The sequence below is a fragment of the Hylobates moloch genome, unplaced genomic scaffold, assembly GCF_009828535.3.
Source record: "Hylobates moloch isolate HMO894 unplaced genomic scaffold, HMol_V3 SCAFFOLD_5, whole genome shotgun sequence".
NCBI classification, from domain to species: Eukaryota; Metazoa; Chordata; class Mammalia; order Primates; family Hylobatidae; genus Hylobates; species Hylobates moloch.
In genome coordinates, this window is record NW_026652280.1 from 148,146,024 (window position 1) to 148,170,595 (window position 24,572).

A 24,572-nucleotide genomic window follows, 5' to 3' on the forward strand; every position below is an offset into this window, starting at 1 on the left:
TGGCGCGATCTCGGCTCACTGCAAGCTCCGCCTCCCGGGTTCACGCCATTCTCCTGCCTCAGCCTCTCCGAGTAGCTGGGACTACAGGCGCCCGCCACCACGCCCGGCTAATTTTTTGGTATTTTTAGTAGAGACGGGGTTTCACTGTGGTCTCGATCTCCTGACCTCGTGATCTGCCCGCCTCGGCCTCCCAAAGTGCTGGGATTACAAGCGTGAGCCACCGCGCCCAGCTAGTTATCCCTAAATAATTTCATATTTGTTTATACTACTGTAAATGGTGTTGTTTTTTAGATTTAAATTAATGATTGTTGCTAGTACATGTTGAGTATCCCTTATCTGAAATGCTTGGGACTAGAAATGTTTCAGTTTTCAGATTTCAGATTTTTTTTTTTTTGAGACAGAGTCTCACTCTGTCGCCCAGACTGGAGTGCAATGGTGCAATCTCGGCTCACTGCAACCTCTGCCTCCCGGGTTCAAGCAATTCTCCAGCCTCAGCCTCCTGAGTAGCTGGGACTACAGGTGCGTGCCACTACGTCCAGCTAATTTTTGTATTTTTAGTAGAGACGGGGTTTCACCATGTTGATCAGGCTGGTCTCGAACTCCTGACCTCATGATCCGCCTGCCTTGGCCTCCCAAAGTGCTGGGATTACAGGTGTGAGTCACCGTGCCTGGCCTCAGATTTCAGATTTTTTTTGGATTTTGGAATATATATATATATAAAACAGGCTATCTTGGGGATAGGACCCAAGTCTAAACATGAAATTCATTTATGTTCCATATACACCTTATACATATAGCCTGAAGGTAGTTTTATAGAATATTTTAAATAACTTTTGCATGAAGCAAAGTTGTTTTGTTTTGTTTTGTTTTTGAGATGGAGTCTTGCTCTTGTCGCCCAGGCTGGAGTGCAATGGCGCGATCTCGGCTCACTGCAACCTCTGCCTCCTGGGTTCAAGCGATTCTCTTGCCTCAGCCTCCCAAGTAGCTGGGATTACAGGTGTCCGTCACTATGCCTGGCTAATCTTTGTATTTTTAGTAGAGACAGGGTTTCACCATGTTGGCCAGGCTGGTCTCAAACTCCTGACCTCAGGTAATCCACCTGCCTTGGCCTCCGAAAGTGTTGGGATTACAGGCGTGAGTCATTTTGCCCGGCCAAAGCAAAGTTTTGACTGTGTTTTGACTGTGATCTGTCACATGAGGCCAAGTGTGGAATTTTCCACTTGTGGTGTCATGTCAGTACTCCAAAGGTTTCAGATTTTGGAGCATTTGGATTTCAGATTTTCAGATTAGGGATATTCAACCTGCATATGGAAGTATAATTTTGGGGCCAGGCGCTGTATCTCATTCCTTTAATCCCAACCAACACTTTGGAAGGCTAAGGCAGGGAGGTTGCTTGAGGCCAGGAGTTCAAGAACAACCTGGGCAACATAGTAGACCCCATCTCTACAAAAAATTTAAAAATTAGCCAGGCCTGGTGGTGTGTGTCTGTGGTTTTGGCCACTTGGGAAACAGAGGCAGGAGGATCTCTTGAGCCCAGGAACTCAAAGTTACTGTAAGCTATAATCATATCACCATACTCCAGCCTGGGTGACAGAGTGTGTCCCTATTTCTAAAAGAAAAAAAATTAAAATTAAAAAATACAATTTTTGTATTCTGGTTTTATATCTTGCAACCCTGCTAAAATAACTTATTAGTTTCGTTTCGTTTTGTTTTGTTTTTTTGAGACAGTCTCACTCTGTCACCCAGGCTGGAGTGCAATGGCACAGTCTCAGCTCACTGCAACCTCCACCTCTCGGGTTCAAGTGATTCTCCTGCCTCAGCCTCCTGCATAGCTGGGACTACAGGCGCGACCCACGACACCCAGCTATTTTTTGTATTTTTAGTACAGACGGGGTTTCACTATGTTGGCCAGGCTGATCTTGAACTCCTGACCTCGTGATCCACCTGCCTTCACCTCCCAAAGTGCTGGGATTACAGGCGTGAGCCACCGAGCCCAGCCTAATAACTTATTAGTTCTATTGGCTTTTCATAGATTCCATCAGATTTTCTACATACATAGATGATCACATCATCGGTGAGCACAGTTCTACTTTTTCCTTTCCAGTCTGGATGCCTTTCATTTCTTTTTCTGGCTTGACTGTACTAGCTAGAACCTCCAGTACAATGTTAGATAGAAGTGGTAAGAGCAGATATCTTTGTCTTGTTCCTGATCTTAGGAGAAATATGTCCAGCCTTTCACTGTTAAGTAAGATGTTGGCTGTAGGCTTTTCTTAGATGCCCTTTATCAGACTAAGTTTGCTGGAGTAATTATCAGTAACAGATGTTGGATTTTATCTAACGCTTTTTCTGTGTCTATTGAGATAATCATACGGCTTTCATTTTTAATTTATTAATATGGTGAGTTACATTAACTGATTTTCAAGTGTTAAATCAACATTACATTCCTAGGATAATTCCCAATTGGTTATAATGCATTATCCTCTTAATATATTGCTGGAATCAGTTTGATAAAATTTTGTTAAGTTTTGTATCTGTATTTATGATAAATTATTGGTTATCTTTTCTTGTGATGTCTGCTTTTATTAACAGAGTAATATTGTCTTCATAGAATGAGTTGGGAATTATTCCTTTAGTTTTCTGGAAGAGTTCATGTAGGATTTAGTATTATTTTTTCCCTAAATATTTGCAAGAACTCCCCAGTGAAGCCATGTGGGACTGAAGTTTTCTTTGTGGAAAGGAGACAATATAATGGGGGAGAGGATGGGACGTGATTCCCTGTAATTATTAATAAGATCCTAACTTTTCTTGTGTAGTGGGTCTGTCGGTGCTTATGACATTATTAAAAATAAAGGAGCAAATTAAAGGAATCCATCCATACATGAGTGTGTCATGAACTAAGGTTTATGAGTAACCTAATTTTATGTGCCTGAGGTAAAAATAATAAATAGCACTAGTCCTGTTGTCTTACTTGAGCCATTATATCATATCTAGAGTTACCTGTTAGCTATTTATTTATTTATTTATTTATTGAGATGAAGTTTTGCCCTTGTTGCCCAGGCTGGAGTGCAATGGTGTGATCTTGGCTCATTGCAACTTCTGTCTCCTGGGTTCAAGCAATTCTTCGGCCTCAGCCTCCCAAGTAGCTGGGATTACAGGCATGCCCCACCATGCCCAGCTAATTTTGCATTTTTAGTAGAGACAGGGTTTCACCATGTTGATTAGGCTGGTCTTGAACTCCTGACTTTAGGTGATCCACCCGCCTTCGCCTCCCAAAGTTTTGGGATTACAGGCATGAGCCACCATGCCTGGCCTGATATTTCTTCTTATATAACCAACAAAACCTACCCTTCATTCTCATGGCTTCTCAAACCTTGCGGTTATTTTTGATTCATTCTTCTATATCTCCTAGATTTTAATAGATCGTCAAGATTTATGAATGTTGCTTTCAAACTTCTCTTACATATTACTTCATATTTCCATGGCCTCCATACTAATACAGACCTTCAATCACCTCACATTTAGATTACCAAAATTTGGTAATCAGACCTAAATCCAAATTTCAGGTCTGTTAACTGCTTAGTTAGGATTAGATAAGATAGCATTATATGAAGAACCCTGGAATAATAACTAACATTAGTAGATATCAATAACTTTGATTAATTTTATTACTGTTCATCTCCCCTACTAGAATTTACTCTATTTAGGAAAAAAACTATCTTTCTCTGCCAGTGAGCATATATAATGTATTACACAATTTTTTATTTTTAAAAATAGATGCCAGATGTGGTGGCTCATGCCTGTAATCCTAGCACTTTGGGAGGCTGAGGCGGGCAGATCACCTGAGTTCAGGTGTTTGAGACCAGCCTGACCAACACAAAGAAAGCCTATCTCTACTAAAAATACAAAATTAGCCAGGAGTGGTGGCACATGCCTGTAATCCCAGCTACTCAGGAGACTGAGGCAGGAGAATTGCTTGAACCTGGGAGGCAGAGGTTGCTGTAAGCTGAGATCGCATCATTGCACTCCAGCCTGGGCAATAAGAGCAAAACTCTGTCTCAAAAAAAATAAAATAGAGGTAGGGGAGCAGTGGGGGTGGGTGCAGTGGCTCACACCTGTAATCCCAACACTTTGGGAGGCTGAGGTGGGAGAATCACTTGAGCCCAGAGTTTGAGACCAGCTTGGGCAACATAGCAAGACTCATCTCTACTGAAAATTTAAAAATTTGCAAGTGTCGTAGCACATGCTTGTAGTCCCAGCTGTTTGGGACACTGAAGCAGGAAGATCACTTGAGCCCAGGAGTTCAAGGTTGCTGTGAGCTATGATCATGCTACTGCACTTCAGACTGGGCAACAAAGCATGAGACTGTTTAAAAAAAAAAAAAATAGAGACAGGGGTCTCACTCTGTTGCCCAGGCTGGTCTCGAACTCCTGGCCTCAAGTGATCCTCCCACCTCAGCTTCCCAAAGTGCTGGGATTACAGGCATAAGCAACCATGCCCGAGCCTCTTGTGCAGTTTTTTAGAGTAATACTAAAGGGTATGAGGAAAATTTGGAATCCTGGGATCATAAGAACTGATAATTTTAGGTCAATTAATTGGCCAGAAGGGACTTCAAAAGCCTTTTTTTTTTTTTTTGGGTGAAATGAAAGAAAATTGGGTGGCTTGCTGACAGTGAAGAATTAATCTGTCAAGAATAGTCCTAGAAAATAAATGAATCAGCTAGCCCTCTTCATTTAATTTGTAAAAAATCCTCAAATTATATCTTGACTTAATTATAGATTTAATAAAATAAAATTGATTTAAAAAATTTGCTATGAATAAACCACTTAAAATCGTTTTTTAAAATGTCATGTTAGTATTCTGAGCTCTCATTTTTAAACTCAGTGAAAATTTGAACAGCACTAGCCTTAACTTTTTTGGTTAAAATATAAGCAAGTGATCCTTTACTCAAAGTTTGCTCTGTTCTGCCTTTTGAGGATAAAAAGTTGTAGCAAAATGAGTTCATGACCTTTTTGTGTTATGGAATTGCACTTAAGGTACAAATTACAAACCAATAGGACTCCCATCTCTTAAATATTTTTATGTTGGAGAAAAAAACTTCATAATTATGTAGACACTGTAAATACATATAAGATTCCTTTATTGTTAATTAAAAAGGAAGTATGACACTGCCTTGGTAGAAACAACAGTGCATTTCAGTTGCCAACTCATTTGCCTATCTGTGTTAACACAAGGATAAAGGTATGAATTTGACTCTGTTTGGCCTATTAACTTCACAGGAAAACTCTGATCCCTAGTCATTAATTGTATTGTCTTATCTAAACCCACTATTTCACTAATACATCCTTAAGTCACAAAACATGAATAAAATTAATGATGAAGATAATCCAAGTTAACATTTGTGGAGTCTTTACCGTGTGCCTGGTAATGTGCCAAGTAGTTAACAAGCATTGTCATTTATTTCCTACAACAACACTTCAAGGTAAATACTATTATCAAACCTTCTCTCCAAATCATTTCCTGGCCAGATGTTATGGCTCACACTTGTTATCTAGGCTGAGTTGAGGCAGGAGAATCACTTGAGGCAGGAGTTGGGGACCAGCCTGGGCAACATAGCAAGACCCCATCTCTACAATAAAAAAAAAAAATCTGGGTGTGGTGGCATGTCCCTGTAGTCCCAGCTACTTGGGATGCTGAGGCAAGAGGATCACTTGAGCCCATGAGTTCAAGGTTGCAGTGAGCTATGATTGAACCACTACACTACACCCTGGGCAACAGAGCAAGACCCTGTCTCAAAACAGAAACCAAACAAACAAAAAACAGCTTTAGAACAAATGACATATACAGGTTCAATGATATCATAACTTTTCATAAACTCCCTCATAAAAATTCCAAACCCATATATATTTTAAATTTTAATATTAATACAAAAATAATTTGAAATCTCCCAAAATATTCTACTAGAACTTTTTGTGCTTAATAACCTTTGTATTCAATTATATCCTAATGATAATTATACAGTTAACTGTTGATTTTTTCATGCATATTAAGAAAACATTGACGGTGGAAGAAGCACTGGAGTTAGAGCCAGAAAACTGGGATTAGAGTTTCTGTTTAGGTTAATTATTAGATACGTGATTTTGGATGAGCCAGTTAACTTCTGTGAACTTCAGTTTTATATGTAAAATGGGCCTAATAATGCTTTTCTCATTATATTGCCAAATAAAATGAACAGTTCCCTTTTTCTGAACTTCACTTCTACACTTGATACTCTCAGTCACTCCTTTCTTCCTGAAATCCTCCTTGCTTAGTTTCATAACACTATTCTCCCTCTGTTTTTTTCATGTCTATGAGCATTCGTTCTCTATGTCCTTTGAGGGCTTCTATACCTCTCTCTACCTCTTAGATGTTGTTTGCCCCCAGCTTTCAATGTTTGCCCTTTTCTTCTCATTATCCACTTTTTCTTCTGTGATTTAATACACTTTAGTAGATTAAATTACTTCTGTAGCCTCATCTCTTTTTACCCCTCCCTCCCACTCTATTACCCATACTGTAATACTGGCACAACTCAAGCCTTTGCAGAGCTGGCTCCCTCAGCTTTATGCTATTCTCATTCCCTTATCACTCAGCTAACTCCTACTCATCCTTTAATTATTGAATTGTCACTTTCTCCAGGAAGCCTTCCTTGATTCCACAAGACTAGGTTAAGTGCTTCTCCTATGTGCTTACACAGCATCCCATGGTTACTATAATTGTAGCACTTACCACAATGTACAGTAATGACCCACCTTCCTGAAAACCTCCTCGACCAGAAGGTGAGGTCTTTGAGAGTAGTGACTGTGTTTTGTACATCATTATATCCATAGCACCTCCTGCCTCAGCCTCCTGAGTGGTACTACAGGCTTGCACCACCATACCCAGATATGTTTTGAATTTTTTTTGTCGAGACAGGGTCTCGCTATGTTGCCCAGGCTGGTCTTTAACTTCTGGGCCCAAGTGATCCTCCCACCTTAGCCTCCCAAAGTGCTGGGATTACAAGCATGAGCCACCATGCCCAGCCCTGAATAAGGAAATCTTGCCAACTTCAAGGTGAATCACTTTATGAACAGATAAAGATTATCTGGATATAAGGAATGACTATCATTATGATTATCATTATGCAGGGATATGGTATAAATACAACATGCCACTTATATTAATTTTTTTTTTTTGAGACAGAGTCTCACTCCATTGCCCAGGGTGGGCAATGGCACAATCTCTGCTCACTGCAACCTCTGCCTCCCGGGTTCAAGCGATTCTCCTGCCTCAGCCTCCTGAGTAGCTAGGACTACAAGCATGCGCCACCACACCCAGCTAATTTTTGTATTTTTAGTAGAGACGGGGTTTCACCATGTTGGCAAGGATGGTCTCTATCTCTTGACCTCGTGATCTGCCCACCTCGGCCTCCCAAAGTGTTAAGATTAAAGGCATGAACCACCATCCCTGGCCCATAAGTACTTATTAAGCATCTACTATGCCAGGCACTCTACTGGGCACTGAGAAATATAACACTGAACACACAGACATGGTCTCTATTCTCATGCTATTAACAGTCTGAGGCAGGAGAATGGCGTGAACCCAGGAGGCGGAGCTTGCAGTGAGCCGATATCACGCCACTGCACTCCAGCCTGGGTGACAGAGCGAGACTCCGTCTCAAAAAAAAAAACAAAAAAAACAAAAAACAAAAACAGTCTCTTTGCAACAACTCTCAACAAAAGCCTTGGAACCGGATTTTTAAGTGGTCCAGTCTGATTTGCTATCTGCAAACACAGGTAAGGTTCTAACATCAACTATACCTACTATAGAATTGAAAGGCAGTATACACTATTCCCCAACTTCCAGTTAGATGACTAAGATCAATGATTTCCATTCTCAGTCCATATTTTGCACTTCTCTTACTCCCTGATTTTCCTCTGTACGCATGGTAGACTCTGTGCTCCCTTCCCAGAATGCAGGGGATCAGTTGCTTTCCAGTGCCTTGTTCAGTTAAATTATAATTTAAAACAACCCCCAAAAGCTATCACATAAAGCTTTTCAATATTCACGCAAAAACTAGCAAGTCGGAAAGATCCTCTGTTCCTTTGGTTCAACTTTTTATTCTCTTAACAAACTGTCTATACTATAAGAAGTCTTCTGTTGAACATTTATAGCAGATTATTAGTCTTTTAGAAACATATTCTCAAATGCGAAATAGCATACATTAAATATATACAGCTTTTGGTATGTCAATCATACCTTAATAAGGTGGTTTTCAAAAAAAATCCAAATATCACCAGGAACGGTGGCTCGTGGCTGTAATCCCAGCATTTTGGGAGGCTAAGGCGGGCGGATCACTTGAGGTCAGGAGTTTGAGGCCAGCCTGGCCAACACGGTGAAACCCCATCCCTACTAAAAATACAAAACTTAGCTGGGTGTGGTGCCAGATACCTGTTATGTCAGCTACTAGGAAGGCTGAGGCACGAGAATCGCTTGAACCTGGGAGGCAGAGGTTGCAGTGAGCCAGGATTGCACCACTGCATTCCAGCTTGGGTGACAGAGCAAGACTCTGTCACAAAAAAATAAAAATAAAAACTAAAAATTTCAAATATCAATTTAATCTTTGACTTATTTTATCATCTCCTCCCAGTTCCTTTCTTTCTTGAGAGGATCTCACTCTGTCGCCCAGGCTGGAGAGCAGTGGTACAATCACAGCTCACGGTAGCTTCGACCTGGGCTCAAAGCAATCCTCTCACCTCAGCCTCCTGAGTAGCTGAAACTACAGGCACACACCATCACACACAGCTAATTTCTGTATTTTTTGTAGAGACAGGGTTTCATCATATTGCCCATGGCTTGTCAGTCTTCCTAGTTTCGTGCTTATATATATTAATAGTCAACATTTCAGTTACCAGTCTATAAACTTAATTTTGCTGCTTTATTTAGCAAAAGGCCCCAGCTGCTCCTTCAATTTCATATAATTATGCTTGCCAGAAATTATTTCTATTTACTCTTCATATGTATCACTATAATTTTCATTAATAAACTTACAAAATGAGAAGCTGTAAAATTCAAAGTATTCACTTTACTGGTTTTCTTTTCTTCAGAATCCTGATAAACATTTTCAAATTATTCAGTCTTTTCAATAGGTGCTGGAATCCAAGTGTAATGACATAGTTAACTTCAGTTGCTATAGGGCAGCTACTTTAATGTAGTTTCTTCAAAACTCTTTTTTTTTTTTTTTTTTTAAGACGGAGTCTCGCTCCGTCGCCCAGGCTGGAGTGCAGTGGCGCAATCTCGGCTCACTGCAAGCTCCGCCTCCCGGGTTCACGCCATCCTCCTGCCTCAGCCTCTCCGAGTAGCTGGGACTACAGGCGCCCGCCACCACGCCCGGCTAATTTTCTGTATTTTTAGTAGAGACGGGGTTTCACCATGGTCTCGATCTTCTGACCTCGTGATCTGCCCACCTCGGCCTCCCAAAGTGCTGGGATTACAAGCGTGAGCCACCGCGCCAAAACTCTTAACTGATACATATTGTATTAGAATAGAATAATAATTTAAGTATACATTATTGGTAAAAAAAAAAAAAATAGGTTTTAAAAGTTCCAGAAGAACTTCTAGCCATGATTGTTCTGATTTCTCTCTTTTTTTTTTTTTTCATTTCTTATGATAGGATAACAGCCCACCATTCTTTCTGCCCTCAACCAGGCCCACCAGGTTCTCTACTCAACTACTGCAATCTCTACCTCTCTGTGCTCCTCTCTGTGCTCTAGTGTATCACTCTAACTCTGAGGATGTTAACTGTGTAGTGCATCATGGATCAGAAGTAAAATTCTCACCTGGGCTTGACAGGCCTTCTGCAGACCCTCAGACTCTTCAGTTTCCTTTGTCTTCTCTCCACTTTTTCAACCTTCCATCTAGACAAATCTATTTAGTAGCCTTTTTCTACCTCCAAGACCTTTCTTAAGTCACTTCTTTACCAAGGAGGTATTTTCCCAAACTAATTATAATGGAAATGGTGATTTTTCTCCACTTCATCTTAAACATGGTTGTTTTTTCTCCTTCAGTCTCTGAGACCTCTAAATATGCTTAGATTTCTAGGTGTATCTGGCATAAACTTTAAACATTTTTATATTGGTAAACATCTCAGACGTATCAGTCTAATCTATCTTTTTTGTTTACTTTTTTATTATGGAAAATTTCAGGCATACAAACTGAAAGAGACTAATATAATGAACCCCCATATACCCATATCAAGCTTCAACAATTATCAGCTTTTTCCACTGTATTAGGCAATACAAAGTCTGTTTCATTTATTTTGTGCAACACCTATTTTAGCATAACACTTCTTTATAGATGTTTTAAATAATATTCTACCTGTACTCACCGTATCCTAGGCTCTATGTAGTACATCCTCCTATCCTCTCAGAGTTATGAACAGAATCAAAACCTATAATTCTTGCCTTTTATTCTCTTTTGGGAAAACTTTAAAGTAACTACTCAAAGAAAATTGGTAAACTCTCATTTGATAAAATCATTAATAAAGTAATGAAAAGTTACATGTACAAATAAAATTTAAGGATTTTTAAAAAACTACAATACATTAAAGGAAAGTTCTGAAACCTCTAAACTGAATAAAAGAGGAGAAAATAATAATTGAATACCTATTGTGTACCACAAACTAGGTGATTTTCATATACTTTATAAATTTAGAGTGATGAGTATGATATAACTAAGAATAAACAGAAAAAGATAAATTAGTAAAAATTGATATTTGTTCAAGAAACATTTATTGAACATTTTTCTAAAATGTGCTAGGTACAGTATAGGCTACTACATAAATAATAATGAATAGGATAAAATATCTGTTATGGAGTTTATGGTCTAGATGAGATAAAATATAACTATCAAAAATATAATAAGGCTTACATTTTTAGATTAGAAAAGGCTTTATTTAGGTAACATCTGAAAGTGTGTAAACACACATAAAAATTAGCTTTAGCTGGGTGCATTCCTGTAGTCCCAGCTTAGGTAGGGAGGATTGAGGCAGAAAGATCGTTTGATCCCAGGAGTTTGAATCTGGTTTGGGCAACATAGTGAGACACCATCTCTAAATAAAATAAAAATAAGATCTGTGATGTTAAAGAAAATCCCCCCACTAAAAGAAAGGCTATGTATTACAAAGTGGGTCTCAAACTTTTGGGGCTCAGGACCTAAAGTCTGGGCCCATTATTGAGGATCCTAAGGTGGTTCTTGGCCACCTTAAAGGGGCAGCCACAACACAACAATTCGGCTCCATTGCACCTTGTAAGTATCTAAGATCCCAGGCAGGTCCATTGAATTCTTATGAAGAGTAAGATGAGAGAGAAAACTGACCAAAAGATAAGGCTGAACATGTGGTTCTAAGAGTTTGGTTATAATAGAGGTTTTGTTTATATAGATAATAACAATAGATCTTTAATATATTAGAAATTAAAACAAAATATTCTAATATATACTTATAAAGTCATTTAAAGTAACAATAACAAACCATTATTTATAAACATAAAAATAATTAGTAAGAAGAGGAAAATCATTTTACATTTTTGCTAATCTCTGGTATCTGGCTTAATAGAGGAAAAATACATTCTCATATCTGCTTCTGCATTCAAACTACAGTGATGTTGTTTTGATTGAAGTCTCTAAGAAAACATGACCTTATAGTAATATGTAGTTGGAAAAGGAAGGACTTTATGGACCCCTAAATGGTACTGAGGACTCCCAGGGGTTCTAAGACCACATTTTGAGATTTGCTGAGTTACAGGAAAAACATCCTAATTGAGTCATGTCAAGTTCTCATTCTAGAAATGTATTTTAGAATGCTACTGTATTTTAGAATGCCACTGTATTTTAGAATGCTAAATGGAGATTGGCTTAACAACTTAATTCCTATACTCAGTGACCTGAATGCCAAAAGACTTTATATCTGGAATCTTAACAGGCTTTTCTTCTTCTAGTGTTAAGTGATTTTTCTTGAGTAGGCAGATGCAATGTCCTTGGCCACCTTAAAGGGGCAGCAGCAACATAACAATTCAGCCCCATGACACCTATGTATCTAAAATCCCAGGCAAGTCAATTGAATCGTTATCAAGAATATGATTAGAAAGAAACCAGTGATCAAAAGATAAGATTGAACAGGTGGTTCTAAGAGTTTGGTCATAATAGAGAAGGCTGGGATGATAAAGAGATTTAGTAATGGCATTCTAACACATTAAGCATTCATGTTAAATGAAGACGACTATGTATCCATCACAGGTTTCAGAGGGAATATTGCAATATTACTATAACCTATACACAATTCATCAAAAACGCTGCATTTTTTTCAAATTTGACAGATTAGGTCTGTATTTACAATACATTATTTTTGTGAAAAGGATAATCTGCTGTATGCCAAAAAGTATGCCTGGCAATGGGATACGAAACAAATAAGAGCTAGCCCTTGTGAATCAAATAGCTTTGGTGAAAGAAATAGATGTACTAATTATTATACGATGTAGTAAATGCTTCAATACAAGTATTATAACCAGGCTATAGAAACATGGAAAAGACTATGGTATGGTTAAGAAAGAGGCTGAGTTAAAGAAGGTTTCACGGAGACGATGACATTTGAGTTAGACCTTGACAGATAAGTAGAATTTCACAAAGTGGAAAAGATTGTAAAGGCATCCAGGAAAAAGAACCAGAATGAACAAAAATACCAATGCCTGATGACCCATGCAAATTTGGGGAGCTATAAAATTGTCCAGTCAATCTATGGCAAAACTAGAAAGACAGGCTGGGCACAGACTAGAATGAATACTGTGCACCATATTAATAAAAAGTTCAGATATTACCTAATAATACTATAGGCAATAGAGAGCCAGCAAAGGAGCATGACTTAAAGATGTATTCTAGAAAGAAAAGAAAAAGAAACTCTTATAGCAATGTAGAGAATGGAGTTTAATGGGGAAAGACTAGTGGAAGGAGGACAAGTACAATGATCTTGGTAAGACAAGATAAGGGCCTGAATTAGGACATTGGCATTAGGAATGAAAAGCTGGAAGAGACATTTTGGAAGTGCAATTGACAGGACATGGTGACTCATTATTTATTTAACAAATATTTATTACGCTCCTACTTTGTGTCAGGCGCTATCCTAAGCTTGGGGAGATGAAAGTGAACAAAAAGTCAAAGTCCCTGTCTTGATTAAATTTTTTTTTTTTAATTAGACAGAGTCTCACTCTGTCACCCAGGCTGGAGTGCAGTGGCATAATCTCGGCTCACTGCAACCTCTGCCTCCCGGGTTCAAGCAATTCTGTGCCTCAGCCTCCCGAGTAGCTGGGATTACAGGTGTCTGCCACCACGCCCAGCTAATTTTTGTATTTTTAGTAGGGACGGGGTTTCACCATACTGGCCAGGCTGGTCTTGAACTCCTGAGCTCCACCCGCCTTGGGCTCCCAAAGTGCTGGGATTACAGGCGTGAGCCACCGTGCCCGGCCTTCTTGATGGAACTTACACTGTTGTGGGGCACTACTGCAAGAGCTTTGGCCAATTTGATTTGGAGGGGTAGAGGTGAGGAGAGGAATATTGTCAAGAATGAACCCAAGTAAGAGTCAGAGGATGAGAAATAAACAAACAAACAAGTAAATAAAAAAGGATGAACCCAAGGTTTCTAGTTTGAGCAAATGGGTGAACAGGGTTACCATTAACTGGAGATTAAATTAAAAGGCATGTTTAAGTCAGAAAATGAGCTCAGTTTCTGAGTCACTGTGCTTGGCCAACAACTTATTTATTTATTTATTTATTTATTTATTTATTTATTTACTGAGACAAAGTCTCACTGTGTCACCCAAGCTGGAGAGCAGTGGTGTGATTTCTGCTCACTGCAACCTCTGCCTCCTGGGTTCAAGCAATTCTCCTGCCTCAGCCTCCCGAATAGCTGGGATTACAGGCACATACCACCACACCTGGCTAAGTTTTTTTAGTACAGACAGGGTTTCACTATGTTGGCCAAGCTGGTCTCCAACTCCTGACCTCAAGTGATCTGCCCACCTAAGCCTCCCAAAGTGCTGGGATTACAGATGTGAGCCACTGTGCCCGACCAGGCTGTCAACTTTTAAGATTTCTTTTTTGAGATGGAGTCTTGCTCTGTCGCCCAGGCTGGAGTGCAATGGCACTATCTCAGCTCACTGCAACCTCCACCTCCCAGGTTCAAGTGACTCTCATGCCTCAGCCTCCTAAGTAGCTGGGATTACAGGTGTGCACTACCACACCCGGCTAATTTTTGTATTTTTTAGCAGAGATGGGGTTTCACCATGTTGACCAGACTGATCTCTAACTCCTGGCCTCAAGAGATCCGCCTGCCTTGCACCCCCAAAGTGCTGGGATTACAGGTGTCAGTCACGGTGCCCAGCCAACTTTTAAGAAGATTTTAAACATAATACTTAACTATATGCTACAAGTAAATGTTAAAACCTAATTCTTACAGTCTTTGGAACAAGCAACAAAATTGTTTTGAGCTTCATAAAATATGAGCCTAAATTTGTATCATTTTTCGCTTGTACAGGAAACATAAACTTGGGTATAATGTAACTTTATTACATTTAATTAATGAAGGTTGCAACCTTATACTTTAAAAATTATACTATAGGCGGCTGGGCGCAGTGGCTCACGCCTGTAATCCTAGCACTTTGGGATGCCAAGGCGGGCGGATCAAGAGGTCAGATCGAGACCATCCTGGCTAACACGGTGAAACCCCATCTCTACTAAAAATACAAAAAAATTAGCCGGGCATGGTGGCGGATGCCTGTAGTCCCAGCTACTCGGGAGGCTGAGGCAGGAGAATGGCATGAACCTGGGAGGCGGAGCTTGCAGTGAGCCAAGATCGCACCACTGCACTCCAGCCTAGGCAACAGAACGAGACTCTGTCTCAAAAAAAAAATAAATAAAAAAATAAAATTACACTATAGGCTGGCCATGGACGGTGGCTCACATCTGTAATCCTAGCACTTTGGGAGGCTGAGGCGGGTGGATTGCCTGAGCTAAGGAGTTCGAGACCAGCCTGGCCAACATGGTGAAATTCCGTCTCTACTAAAATACAAAAAATTAGCCAGGCATGGTGGTGTGCGCCTGTAGTCCCAGCTACTTGGGAGGCTGAGGCAGGAGAATTGCTAGAACCTGGGAGGTGGAGGTTGCAGTTAGCCGGGATCACGCCACTGCACTCCAGCCTGGGCTACAGAGCAAGACTCCATCTCTAAAAAAAAGGAAAAAAAAGTATACTATAGGCTGGGTGCAGTGGTTCATGCCTGTAATCCCAGCACTTTAGGAGGGTGAGGCCTGGGCAACATGGCGAAACCCCATCTCTACAAAAAACAGAAAAATTAGCCAGGTGTGGTGGTGCACACATGTAGTCCCAGCTACTCTGGAGGCTAAGGCGGGAGGATTGCTTGAAGTTGGGATGTAGAGACTGCAGTGAACCCTGATCACGCCAATGCACTCCAACCTGGGTGAAAGATCGAGACCCTGTCTCCAAAAAATAATGAAATAAAAATGATACTATAAAATGTCCAAAAAATAACAATGAAATAAAAATGATACTATAAAACCTGTCATAAACCTCATCGCAATTCAAAAATATGAAATTAGATCCTATTTCACCTGTATGAAGTAGTGATCTATTTCCTTCCTACCAATACACAATTCCTCACTGAAAACCAAGAATCTTATGCCAGGTGCGGTGGCTGACACCTGTAATCCTAGCACTTTGGGAGGCCGAGGCAGGTGGATCACCTGAGGTCAGGAGTTTGAGACCAGCCTGGCCAACATGGTGAAATCTCGTCTCTACTAAAAATACAAAAAGGCCGGGTGCAGTGGTGCATGCTTGTAACCCTAGCACTTTGGGAGGCCAAGGTGGGCAGATCACGAAGTCAGGAGTTCGAGACCAGCATGGCCAGCATGGTGAAACCCCATCTCTACTAAAAATACAAAAATTAGCCAAGCATGGTGGCAAGTGCCTATAATCCCAGCTACTCGGGAGGCTGAGGCAAGAGAATCACTTGAACCCAGTGGGTGGAGATTGCACTAAGACGAGATGGTGCCACTTCACTCCAGCCTGGGCAAAAGATCAAAATTCCATCTAAAAAAAAGAAAGAAAATCAAGAATCTTTCGAATCTTTCAACCTGCCTTGATATCCTTCCGCAATAAGTATAAATAACACTTTGCCCTTATATGACAGTATGTGATACTTTTCAAAGTATATCCACCAAACTATGAGCCCCTGAAAGGTAAGAACTGCTCTATTCCTCTCTATAGTTTTAGTGTTTCACACAACACCTAGGACAATAGTACAAGCTCTATTCATATTTGAGCTAGTGAATGAATGACAAAGAGATAAGAGGAAAACTATCTGATCCAAAATCATCCCAAATAAGACACATGATTCTTATCTACGGAAGACTGATGATCTAGATGCACTAACTAAAATAATAAAAAATAAAATGGGGTGGGTTTATGCTAAACTAAATACCATGAACAACCAGAAACCTGAGGCTTCAGGAGTTCTGTTCCCGAGCAAATTGGTGTGGTAATCACTGGAGTGTGGGCCTCCTCACCATCTCTGCAAGTGGAAGGTGGTCTTTCATTGAAGGACACAGCTGGGAATAGGAAGACCTGGACCTCTGGCTCCAAACATGTCAGTGGAATGGGGAGGCAAAAGAAAAACAGTAAACTCCTCTTTATAGCCAAGCTGTTGGAGTCATAAAAACTCTCCTAAACACTTCTCAAATGGACAGGGAGTAGAATTTTTAAGAAGGCCAGGCATGGTGGCTCACACCTGTAATCCCAGCACTTTGGGAGGCCAAGGCAAGAGGATTGCTTGAGACCATGAGTTTGAGACAAGCCTAGGCAACATAGTGAGGCTCTGTCTCTACAAAAAATTAAAAAATCAGCCAGGCACAGTGGTGCATGTCTGTAGTCCCAGCTACTCAGGAGGCTGAGGTAGGAGGATAACTTGAGCCCAGGAGATAGAGGCTGCAGTGAGCCAAGATCATGCCACTGCACTCCAGCCTGGGTGACAGAGCAAGACTCTGTCTCAAAAAAAAAAAAAAAAAAAAGAAAAGAAAAAAAGAAATTATTTACAAGATCCTAGGAAATATTTCCTTAGCAGAAATATCTTCCCCATGCTTTCTAAAATCCCATCACGGAAAGTATTTTATTTGTTTTGGTTAGCAATATATGGTCCCTTCCAGCTTTAATTGACACTAACAATTAGTGTCAATGAATGCTAACTTCTTCTCCCACTCCCATGATCACATTATTTAAGAGGTTTGCTAACCAAAATATATCTACAATGTTTAAAGTCCCAGTTCCTATTGCTAAGTACAGCAGACTTTCTATCATACGATGCATCAGATATACTTACCCTAATACTTAGATCGGGGACTGTATACTCAAGTATTCAGGGTCAGGTAATGTAAATGTAATGTAAGGTAATGTTATGTAATATAATTGACAGGTAATGTAAATGAGTGTATGACTTGTTTAAAACAATAGGGAATCTCAGAGACTATGTCAAATGCACAGCATGTGACCTGCCTGTCTGTGGGGCAGCCACTATTTAGTTCCAGTGTACTGTTCCTATGCAAAAATGTGAACCTTTGGGTACGATGTACACTATTTGGGTGACAGGTACACTAAAAACCCAGACAGACTTCACCATTTTACAATTCATCCATGTAACCAAAAACCACTTGGTACCCCTAAAGCTATTGAAATAAAAATAATTTCTTTAAAAAAGTGAACCCTGATTTTGCCCAGATTTTCCAATTTTTCAAGAGAGGATATAAATCGATATTTTAATATAAAATGTACCAATTTTTAAGTATGTCTGTGGCTAAAAGTGTCTTTTTTTTTTTTGACACAGAGCCTCACTCTGTCACTTAGGCTGGAGTGCAGTGGTACAAGCACGGTGCACTGCAGCCTCAGCCTCCTGAGCTCAAGCAATCCTCCCGCCTCAGCCTCCCAGGTAGTTGGGACTACAGGCAGGCACCACCACATCTGGCTAATTTTTAAATTTTTTGTAGAGAGGGGGGTGGGTCTCACTATGTTGCCAGGGCTAGTCCTGAACTCCTGGGCTCAAGGGATCCTCTCGCCTCAGCCTCCCAAAGTGCTGGGATTACAGGCATGAGCCCAGCCCCAAAAGTGTCTTTTTTGTTTTTGATTTTTTTTTTTTTTTTTTTTTTTTTTTTTACTTTTTTTCCACACTTGGTAATCAGGAAGTAAAAGGTGTCTTTTTGACTGTCGACTTTTTGACTGCCATGGCCTTAGTCTAAATGAATAGATAACACTGACAAAATGGAAAGGGTCAAAAGGGGAGGCCTATTTTGGCCAGAAAGAGTGAAGCAGAGTCAAAGGGGAAGAAATGGGGAAGAAACAGGGAAGAGGCCCAGGATGGATGGTGAGAAGTGAATTTCCCCAACCTCGAAACCTCATATAGGGAGCCCCAATCTGCTTGCCTTCTAATCTAAGAGTAAAAAGGAAGAGATATCAAGAAGGAAATAAAGGAGGAAGAAAAAGAATCACCTGTTGAGCCCTTAAACTGGATGGCAGACACTGCATGGGATGCTTTCACATGTTGTTTTATCGAGATATGTCAATGCAAAAAGAAAGAGTTCTATGCATGGGAAAAAGACGTAAAGGAAATACATCAAAATCCTAACAGTAAGGGTGTCAGATTACAAGAGCCCCTTTTTCCATTCTCCATAATTTTTAACCATAAATATAATATGGTGTATTAACATTATAATACAAATTAAACTAAAATTTAAGGTGGATTTCTGGGTACAAATCCACCCACCCTGGAGTATAGAAAGTAAACTACTATAAATTAAGCCAAACTATACACTGAATATTTAAATAGAAAAGGAAAATGTAGCCATTTCAAATGTATATAATATGTAACTATGCAATTATAAACCCAGAAAGAGAACATGAAAGAAACTACACAGGTGATATGGACCACAGATTGATTAAATAAGAACAGAAATAAGTGAAATTGTTAAGAATGTTATAAATCATTTTCTCTCCAAATTATAAACTACCAAGATGTTCTGTGTGTGTGTGGCCTACATAACTATGAAATAACAGTCCTCTCTTCTATAAAAACCTTTAGACTTTTACCTATCTGTTATATACTTTTACACATTCACTGCATTATTTTCTTTCTTTTAGGTGTGCACAACTCTCATATTTAAATAATCCCCCTTTTTTTGTCTTTTAGGGTATTTCAAAGATAACAGGTATTTTTTTTTTTAAATAAATGAAGTATGTCATTATAGGCCGCTCAGATTCTAAGCAATCTGAATCCCCAACTAATGTCTTCCAAATATGCATATTTAGTTTTTCATTCTGCTCAAAAATGAAACCCTAACCTAAATACTTCAAGTGAAATTTCAGGGGAAAAATACTGTTCAAAAACCTAGATAATGCATTCCTTTGTTGATGCTAAATATAGTCATCTCAAGATGACATACATTTTGACAATGATCAGCCTTACATGTCAAATTTTCAAAAATAGCACAAATTCCATTTTAAGGTGAGCAGGAACAATTGCTATTCATTACATTTCAATTGAAAATGGATTTTAAAATATGTATCTTCTATTAAAACTGGATTACATTGTAACTATAATGAGGAAAACTGGATTTAAAATAATTTTGTTGTGGTTTTAGCTTAGAATTCTTTAAGGGAATTGTTGCAGATAAACTACATAATTGCAGGCATTTTTCTTTAAATTCTACCTCAGAAGCATTAGTCAAAATATAAAATATCTGCGAAAATACGGTGTTAATTGTAAGGAAGAAGAAACTTAAAAAGCTACATTGGTTAATCAAAGTTCACTTATACAAATTATACCTCCCCCCAAAAAACCTTTCTCTCATTTGATTAATTATGCATTTTTTCTTAACAATACCCCAAACTCAAAAGAATTTGAGACAAAGTTTTCTAACTGCAGCAGTTTAACCTGTAAAAGGATAATATTCAGCGGGGGAAATTATGTGGTCCACTCAATAACGTGTGACTAAGATGGTATAAATACTTAAGTTTATTTAATCACATTACCTAAGACATAGTTATGTTGTGACTCGCAGGCCAGTGGGCCGCTGCTACATGAATTCATTAACAAAATTTAACGATGAATGATGTTCCCGTTGCTTTGGTCAGGGAACTAATTTCTTTATTATGGCTTCTTTTCTCTACCTTTGTCTTCACCAAGGACATTTTGTTAGGACATATCCTTACGCTATTTTTACCTTGTTATCTCTCTGCCAACTTTGTTCACGTTGTGCTTTAATAACTATAAAATGAGTATCTCTAAGTCACTGCAGTAACCAACTATAACCTCTCAACTTCGTCATTTTCTTTATAAATGCCAATGGTAATGCATTTGTAGAACGTTTCACAGTTTACAAACAGCTGGAATGGTTTGGCGTTTTCAAAAGCATGGCAAGGAGAGTTCTCAAGAGGTGACTACATTCTTCACTCAAACTACGTAGACTTCGTAAACTTCCAGCCCTAGTTGCTCAACCCCCAGCATCCTACCTCGGGCAGAATCACGAAAAAACAAAAAACAAAAAAACAGGTTGGAGACAGGAGTGGGGGGATATGCGGGGGTGTGTGGGGGGGAGTAATAAGCTGTTAAATCATATTTCTCCCCATCTTCCACAGAGACCGATCAGAAAGGATTTCTTAACTGGCACTGCTGGCAGAGACGGAGACCGCGGCTGGGGCAAGTGGTGGGGGACGGCCCTGAACTTCCCTAAGGACCCCAAGGGTTCAGCCGGGGGACCGGTACCCACTCCGCTCACAGAGGGCTCCCCGCCTACAGTAGGGAACGCACCCGAAACTCAGCCGACAAGGCGCAGGGGAGCAGGGCAAAGACATTGCAACCAGAAGCCCGAGGCCGGCTGACGCTTTCAGACACTGGGGCAGCCCCTGGTAGGCACCCCGCCGAGCCCGCAGGACGCGGCTTCAAGGCAGGGTTCGCCCCGGCCGGGGCCAGCGCGGAGCCACAGCTGTATGGCGCCCGGCGCCCTCCGGTGCTGCAGCGGCGCACCACCAGAAGCCGCGGACCCCGAGCACCTCTCCGCAGCCGCCGCTCCCGCCCCCGCCCCCGCCAGGGAACCCGACACCTCCGTCTCCACTCCCCCCAGCCCACGTTCCCCCAACTCTTCTCACCCTCCAGGAGCCGGTGACCGGCGAAGGTCCTTTTCGCGTGGAGGGACTGTGTGCGTCCCGCCTGGCTGTGGGTAGGGGTCTGGGAGCTCTGGCCGCTAACACTTCTGCTCCACCCGCTGGGAGTCCTCTGGCTGCCGCTGCCGCCGCCGCCGCCGTCTCCAGCAGCAAGTTTCCATAAAAGTCCTGGTGCGCAGCCTGTTCCCGCATTCCAGGCGGGCCCAGCGCCGGCTGCAGCTGTTCCAAAACACAAGGCCAGTTCCCCCAACCCCCCACCTCCGCCGTCTCACCCGGAGGGGGGTGGAGAGTCGAGGAGAAAAGCACGGGAGGGGGACCGTGGCTGCCAACTTTCCGCCTGTCTGTCTCCCGGCCCTAGGTGCGCGAGCTGACCCCCTAACCTTGGGTCTGCCTCCACCTGCAGCCAATCCTGGGGAAAGAAGGCTGCCTCCGCCATGTGAAAGTAATGAGGCTGAAATGGGCTTCATTACCCGGCTGGAGCTGGCTCCCCCTACCCGCGACCCGTTTTGCTCCGGGGCCCACTTCTCTCAGCTACTCTACCCGTCCTAGTTTCCAGTCAAGAAGCCAAGCCACTACATATCTTCTACTACCCTAAGCATTGACCTTTGGCCAAGTTTTCCTTTATTACAAAGAGCGTGGGGCAGCAATCCCGGAACACTTCATCTGTCTATTGCTCCCCTTTTCTTAGCTCCAGTCTTTAAAAGGAGAGTTAAAAAAAAAAAAAAAAAAAGAAGAAGAAGAAAGTTGAAGACAGAGGAGGAGGAGAGGAAGAAAAAAAGGAATATATTTATATAAGTACAAATATCTTTATATTCCACCTTTTTCTTAATTGAAGGCAAACCATATCTGGTCTTCTTAAAGCTTCATAAAGGCATCTTTGACTATTAGACACCCATAGACCTTTTTCAACTTGGACCGCCAGCCTGTCAAACCCATCAGACAATACCATATTAAAACCCGAAACGCACACTCAGAGGGAGCATTTTTGGTGGACGAGATCTTTAATTCTTCACTGCACTTGAAAAAAAATCGAAATGACATCCAGATAAAGAATAAAGGTAACCACTTCCAACTTCAGGCCCTAAGCAGGCAGCAGTGCTCAGGTTATATTTCAGGGATGTTGAAAAGGCCTTCTGGGCTGGGCGCAGTGGCTCATGCCTGTAATCTCAGCACTTTGGGAGGCCGAGGCGGGTGGATCACTTGAGGTCAGGAATTCAAGACCAGCCTGACCAACATGGCAAAAGACCGTCTTTACTAAAAATACAAAGAATTAGCCTAGTGTGGAGGCACGCACCTGTAATCTGAGTTACTCAGGAGGCTGAGGCAGGAGAATCACTTGAAGCCAGGAGGCGGAGGTTGCAGTGAGCAGAGATCGTCCCACTGCACTCCAGTCTAGGTGACAAAATGAGACTCCCTCTCCAAAAAAAAAAAAGGCCGGGCGCAGTGGCTCATGCCTGTAATCCCAGCACTTTGGAAGGCCAAGGAGGGTGGATCACCTGAGGTCAGGAGTTTGCGACCAGCCTGGCCAACATGGTGAAACTCTGTCTCTACTAAAAATACAAAAAATTAGCCAGGCCTGGTGGTGTGCGCCTGTGATCCCAGCTACCTGGGAGGCTGAGGTTGAAGGACCCACTTCGCTTGAACCCGGGAGGCTGAGGTTGCTGTGAGCTGAGATTGCGCCATTGCACTCCAGCCTGAGCAACAAGAGTGAAACTCCCTCTCTCTCTCTCACACTCACACACACAAAAGACCTTCTACTCTTAAATATAACTCTGTTCCCCAGTCCCATCTCCACACTATTTACTCAGGATGGAAACTCTTTTAAGGAGGGTAAGCTATTCATTCCTCGATTATAGAAAAGTTCAAAATTGGTAATTAAAATTATTTAAATGTACCAAACTACGGATAGTGATAAGTGGTCTTGGTAGTCTTGCTTGTGCCCTTGCTCTCTTTGATGCCATCACCTTGGCCTTCTTCAGTTCATGAAACTTTCTATGGGCAGTCTGGCTGCAGGGCCTTTGCATAAGTTGTTCCCTGCATGAAATCCTTTCTCCCACTTTCCCCTTCACCTAACTTCAACATATTCTTCACATCTCTTAAATGCTGCTTCCTCGGAGAAGGCTTCCTTGCACCCTACCTTTCTCCCCGCCTTGCACCTCACCTTTCGTCCCACCTTTCTCTTCCCTATATATATCTATTCCTATTTATTTGCTTGCTTATTTATTTATTTATTTATTTATTTATTTATTTATTTATTTGGAGATGTAGTCTCGCTCCGTCGCCCAGGCTGGAGTGCAGTGGCACGATCTCGGCTCACAGCAACCTCCGCTTCCCCAGTTCAATCGATTCTCCGGCCTCAAAAGTAGCTGGGATTACAGGTGCGCGCCACCACACCTGGCTAATTTTTCTTTTTTCTTTTCTTTTTTTTTTTTTTTTTGAGACAGAGTCTCGCTGTCGCCCAGGCTGGAGTGCAGTGGCGCGATCTCGGCTCACTGCAAGCTCCGCCCCTCGGGGTTCACGCCATTCTCCTGCCTCAGCCTCTCGAGTAGCTGGGACTACAGGCGCCCGCCACCTCGCCCTGCTAATTTTTTTGTATTTTTTAGTAGAGACGGGGTTTCACTGTGTTAACCAGGATGGTCTCAATCTCTTGACCTCGTGATCCGCCCGCCTCGGCCGCCCAAAGTGCTGAGATTACAGGTGTGAGCCACCGCGCCTGGCCTAATTTTTCTATTTTTAGTAGAGATGGGGTTTCACCATGTTGGCCAGGCTGGTCTTGAACTCCTGTCCTCAAGTGATCCACCCACCTCGGCCTCGAAAAGTGCTGGGATTACAGGTGTGAGCCACTGTGCCCTGCCCCTATACATATCAATTTATAATTACATATTTATTTCTGTGATTTAAAGAAGTGAGTTGGCTGGGCATGGCGTCTCACGCCTGTAATCCCAGCACTTTGGGAGGCTGAAGCGGGCGGATCACTTGAGGTCAGGAGTTCGAGACCAGCCTCGCCAACATGGTGAAATCCTGTCTCTACTAAAAATATAAAAATTAGCTGAGTGTGGTAGCATGCGCCTGTAGTCCCAGCTACTCGGGAGGCTGAGGCAGGAGAATTGCATGAACCCAGGAGGCGGAGGTTGCAGTGAGCCGAGATCATGCCACTGGACTCCAGCCTGGGCAACAGAGTGAGACTCTGTCTCAAAAAATAATAAATAAATAAATAAATAAATAAATAAATAAATAAATAGAAACTTACCAATTTTTTATTTTTTATATCCACCCAACAGATTCACCAGAT

The 24,572-nt window shown here is 41.4% G+C and overlaps 2 protein-coding genes across 2 annotated transcripts in view; one reads left to right on the top strand and one right to left on the bottom strand.

Annotated features, from left to right (window-relative positions):
- The window catches only part of NEXN (nexilin F-actin binding protein), a 54,829-nt gene extending 33,454 nt beyond the window's left edge, over positions 1-21,375 (bottom strand). The window contains exon 1 of the mRNA XM_032155521.2: positions 21,266-21,375. The gene's annotated coding sequence lies outside the window, so the exon portion shown is untranslated. The remainder of the gene's footprint in view (positions 1-21,265) is intronic.
- LOC116469859 (putative uncharacterized protein NEXN-AS1) lies at positions 20,509-21,538 on the top strand. Its single transcript, XM_032155526.1, is given in 3 exon segments — positions 20,509-20,553; positions 20,756-21,097; positions 21,099-21,538. Coding segments are annotated over 3 exon segments (732 nt in total). The 3' UTR covers positions 21,444-21,538.
- Positions 21,539-24,572: the final 3,034 nt, after the last annotated feature.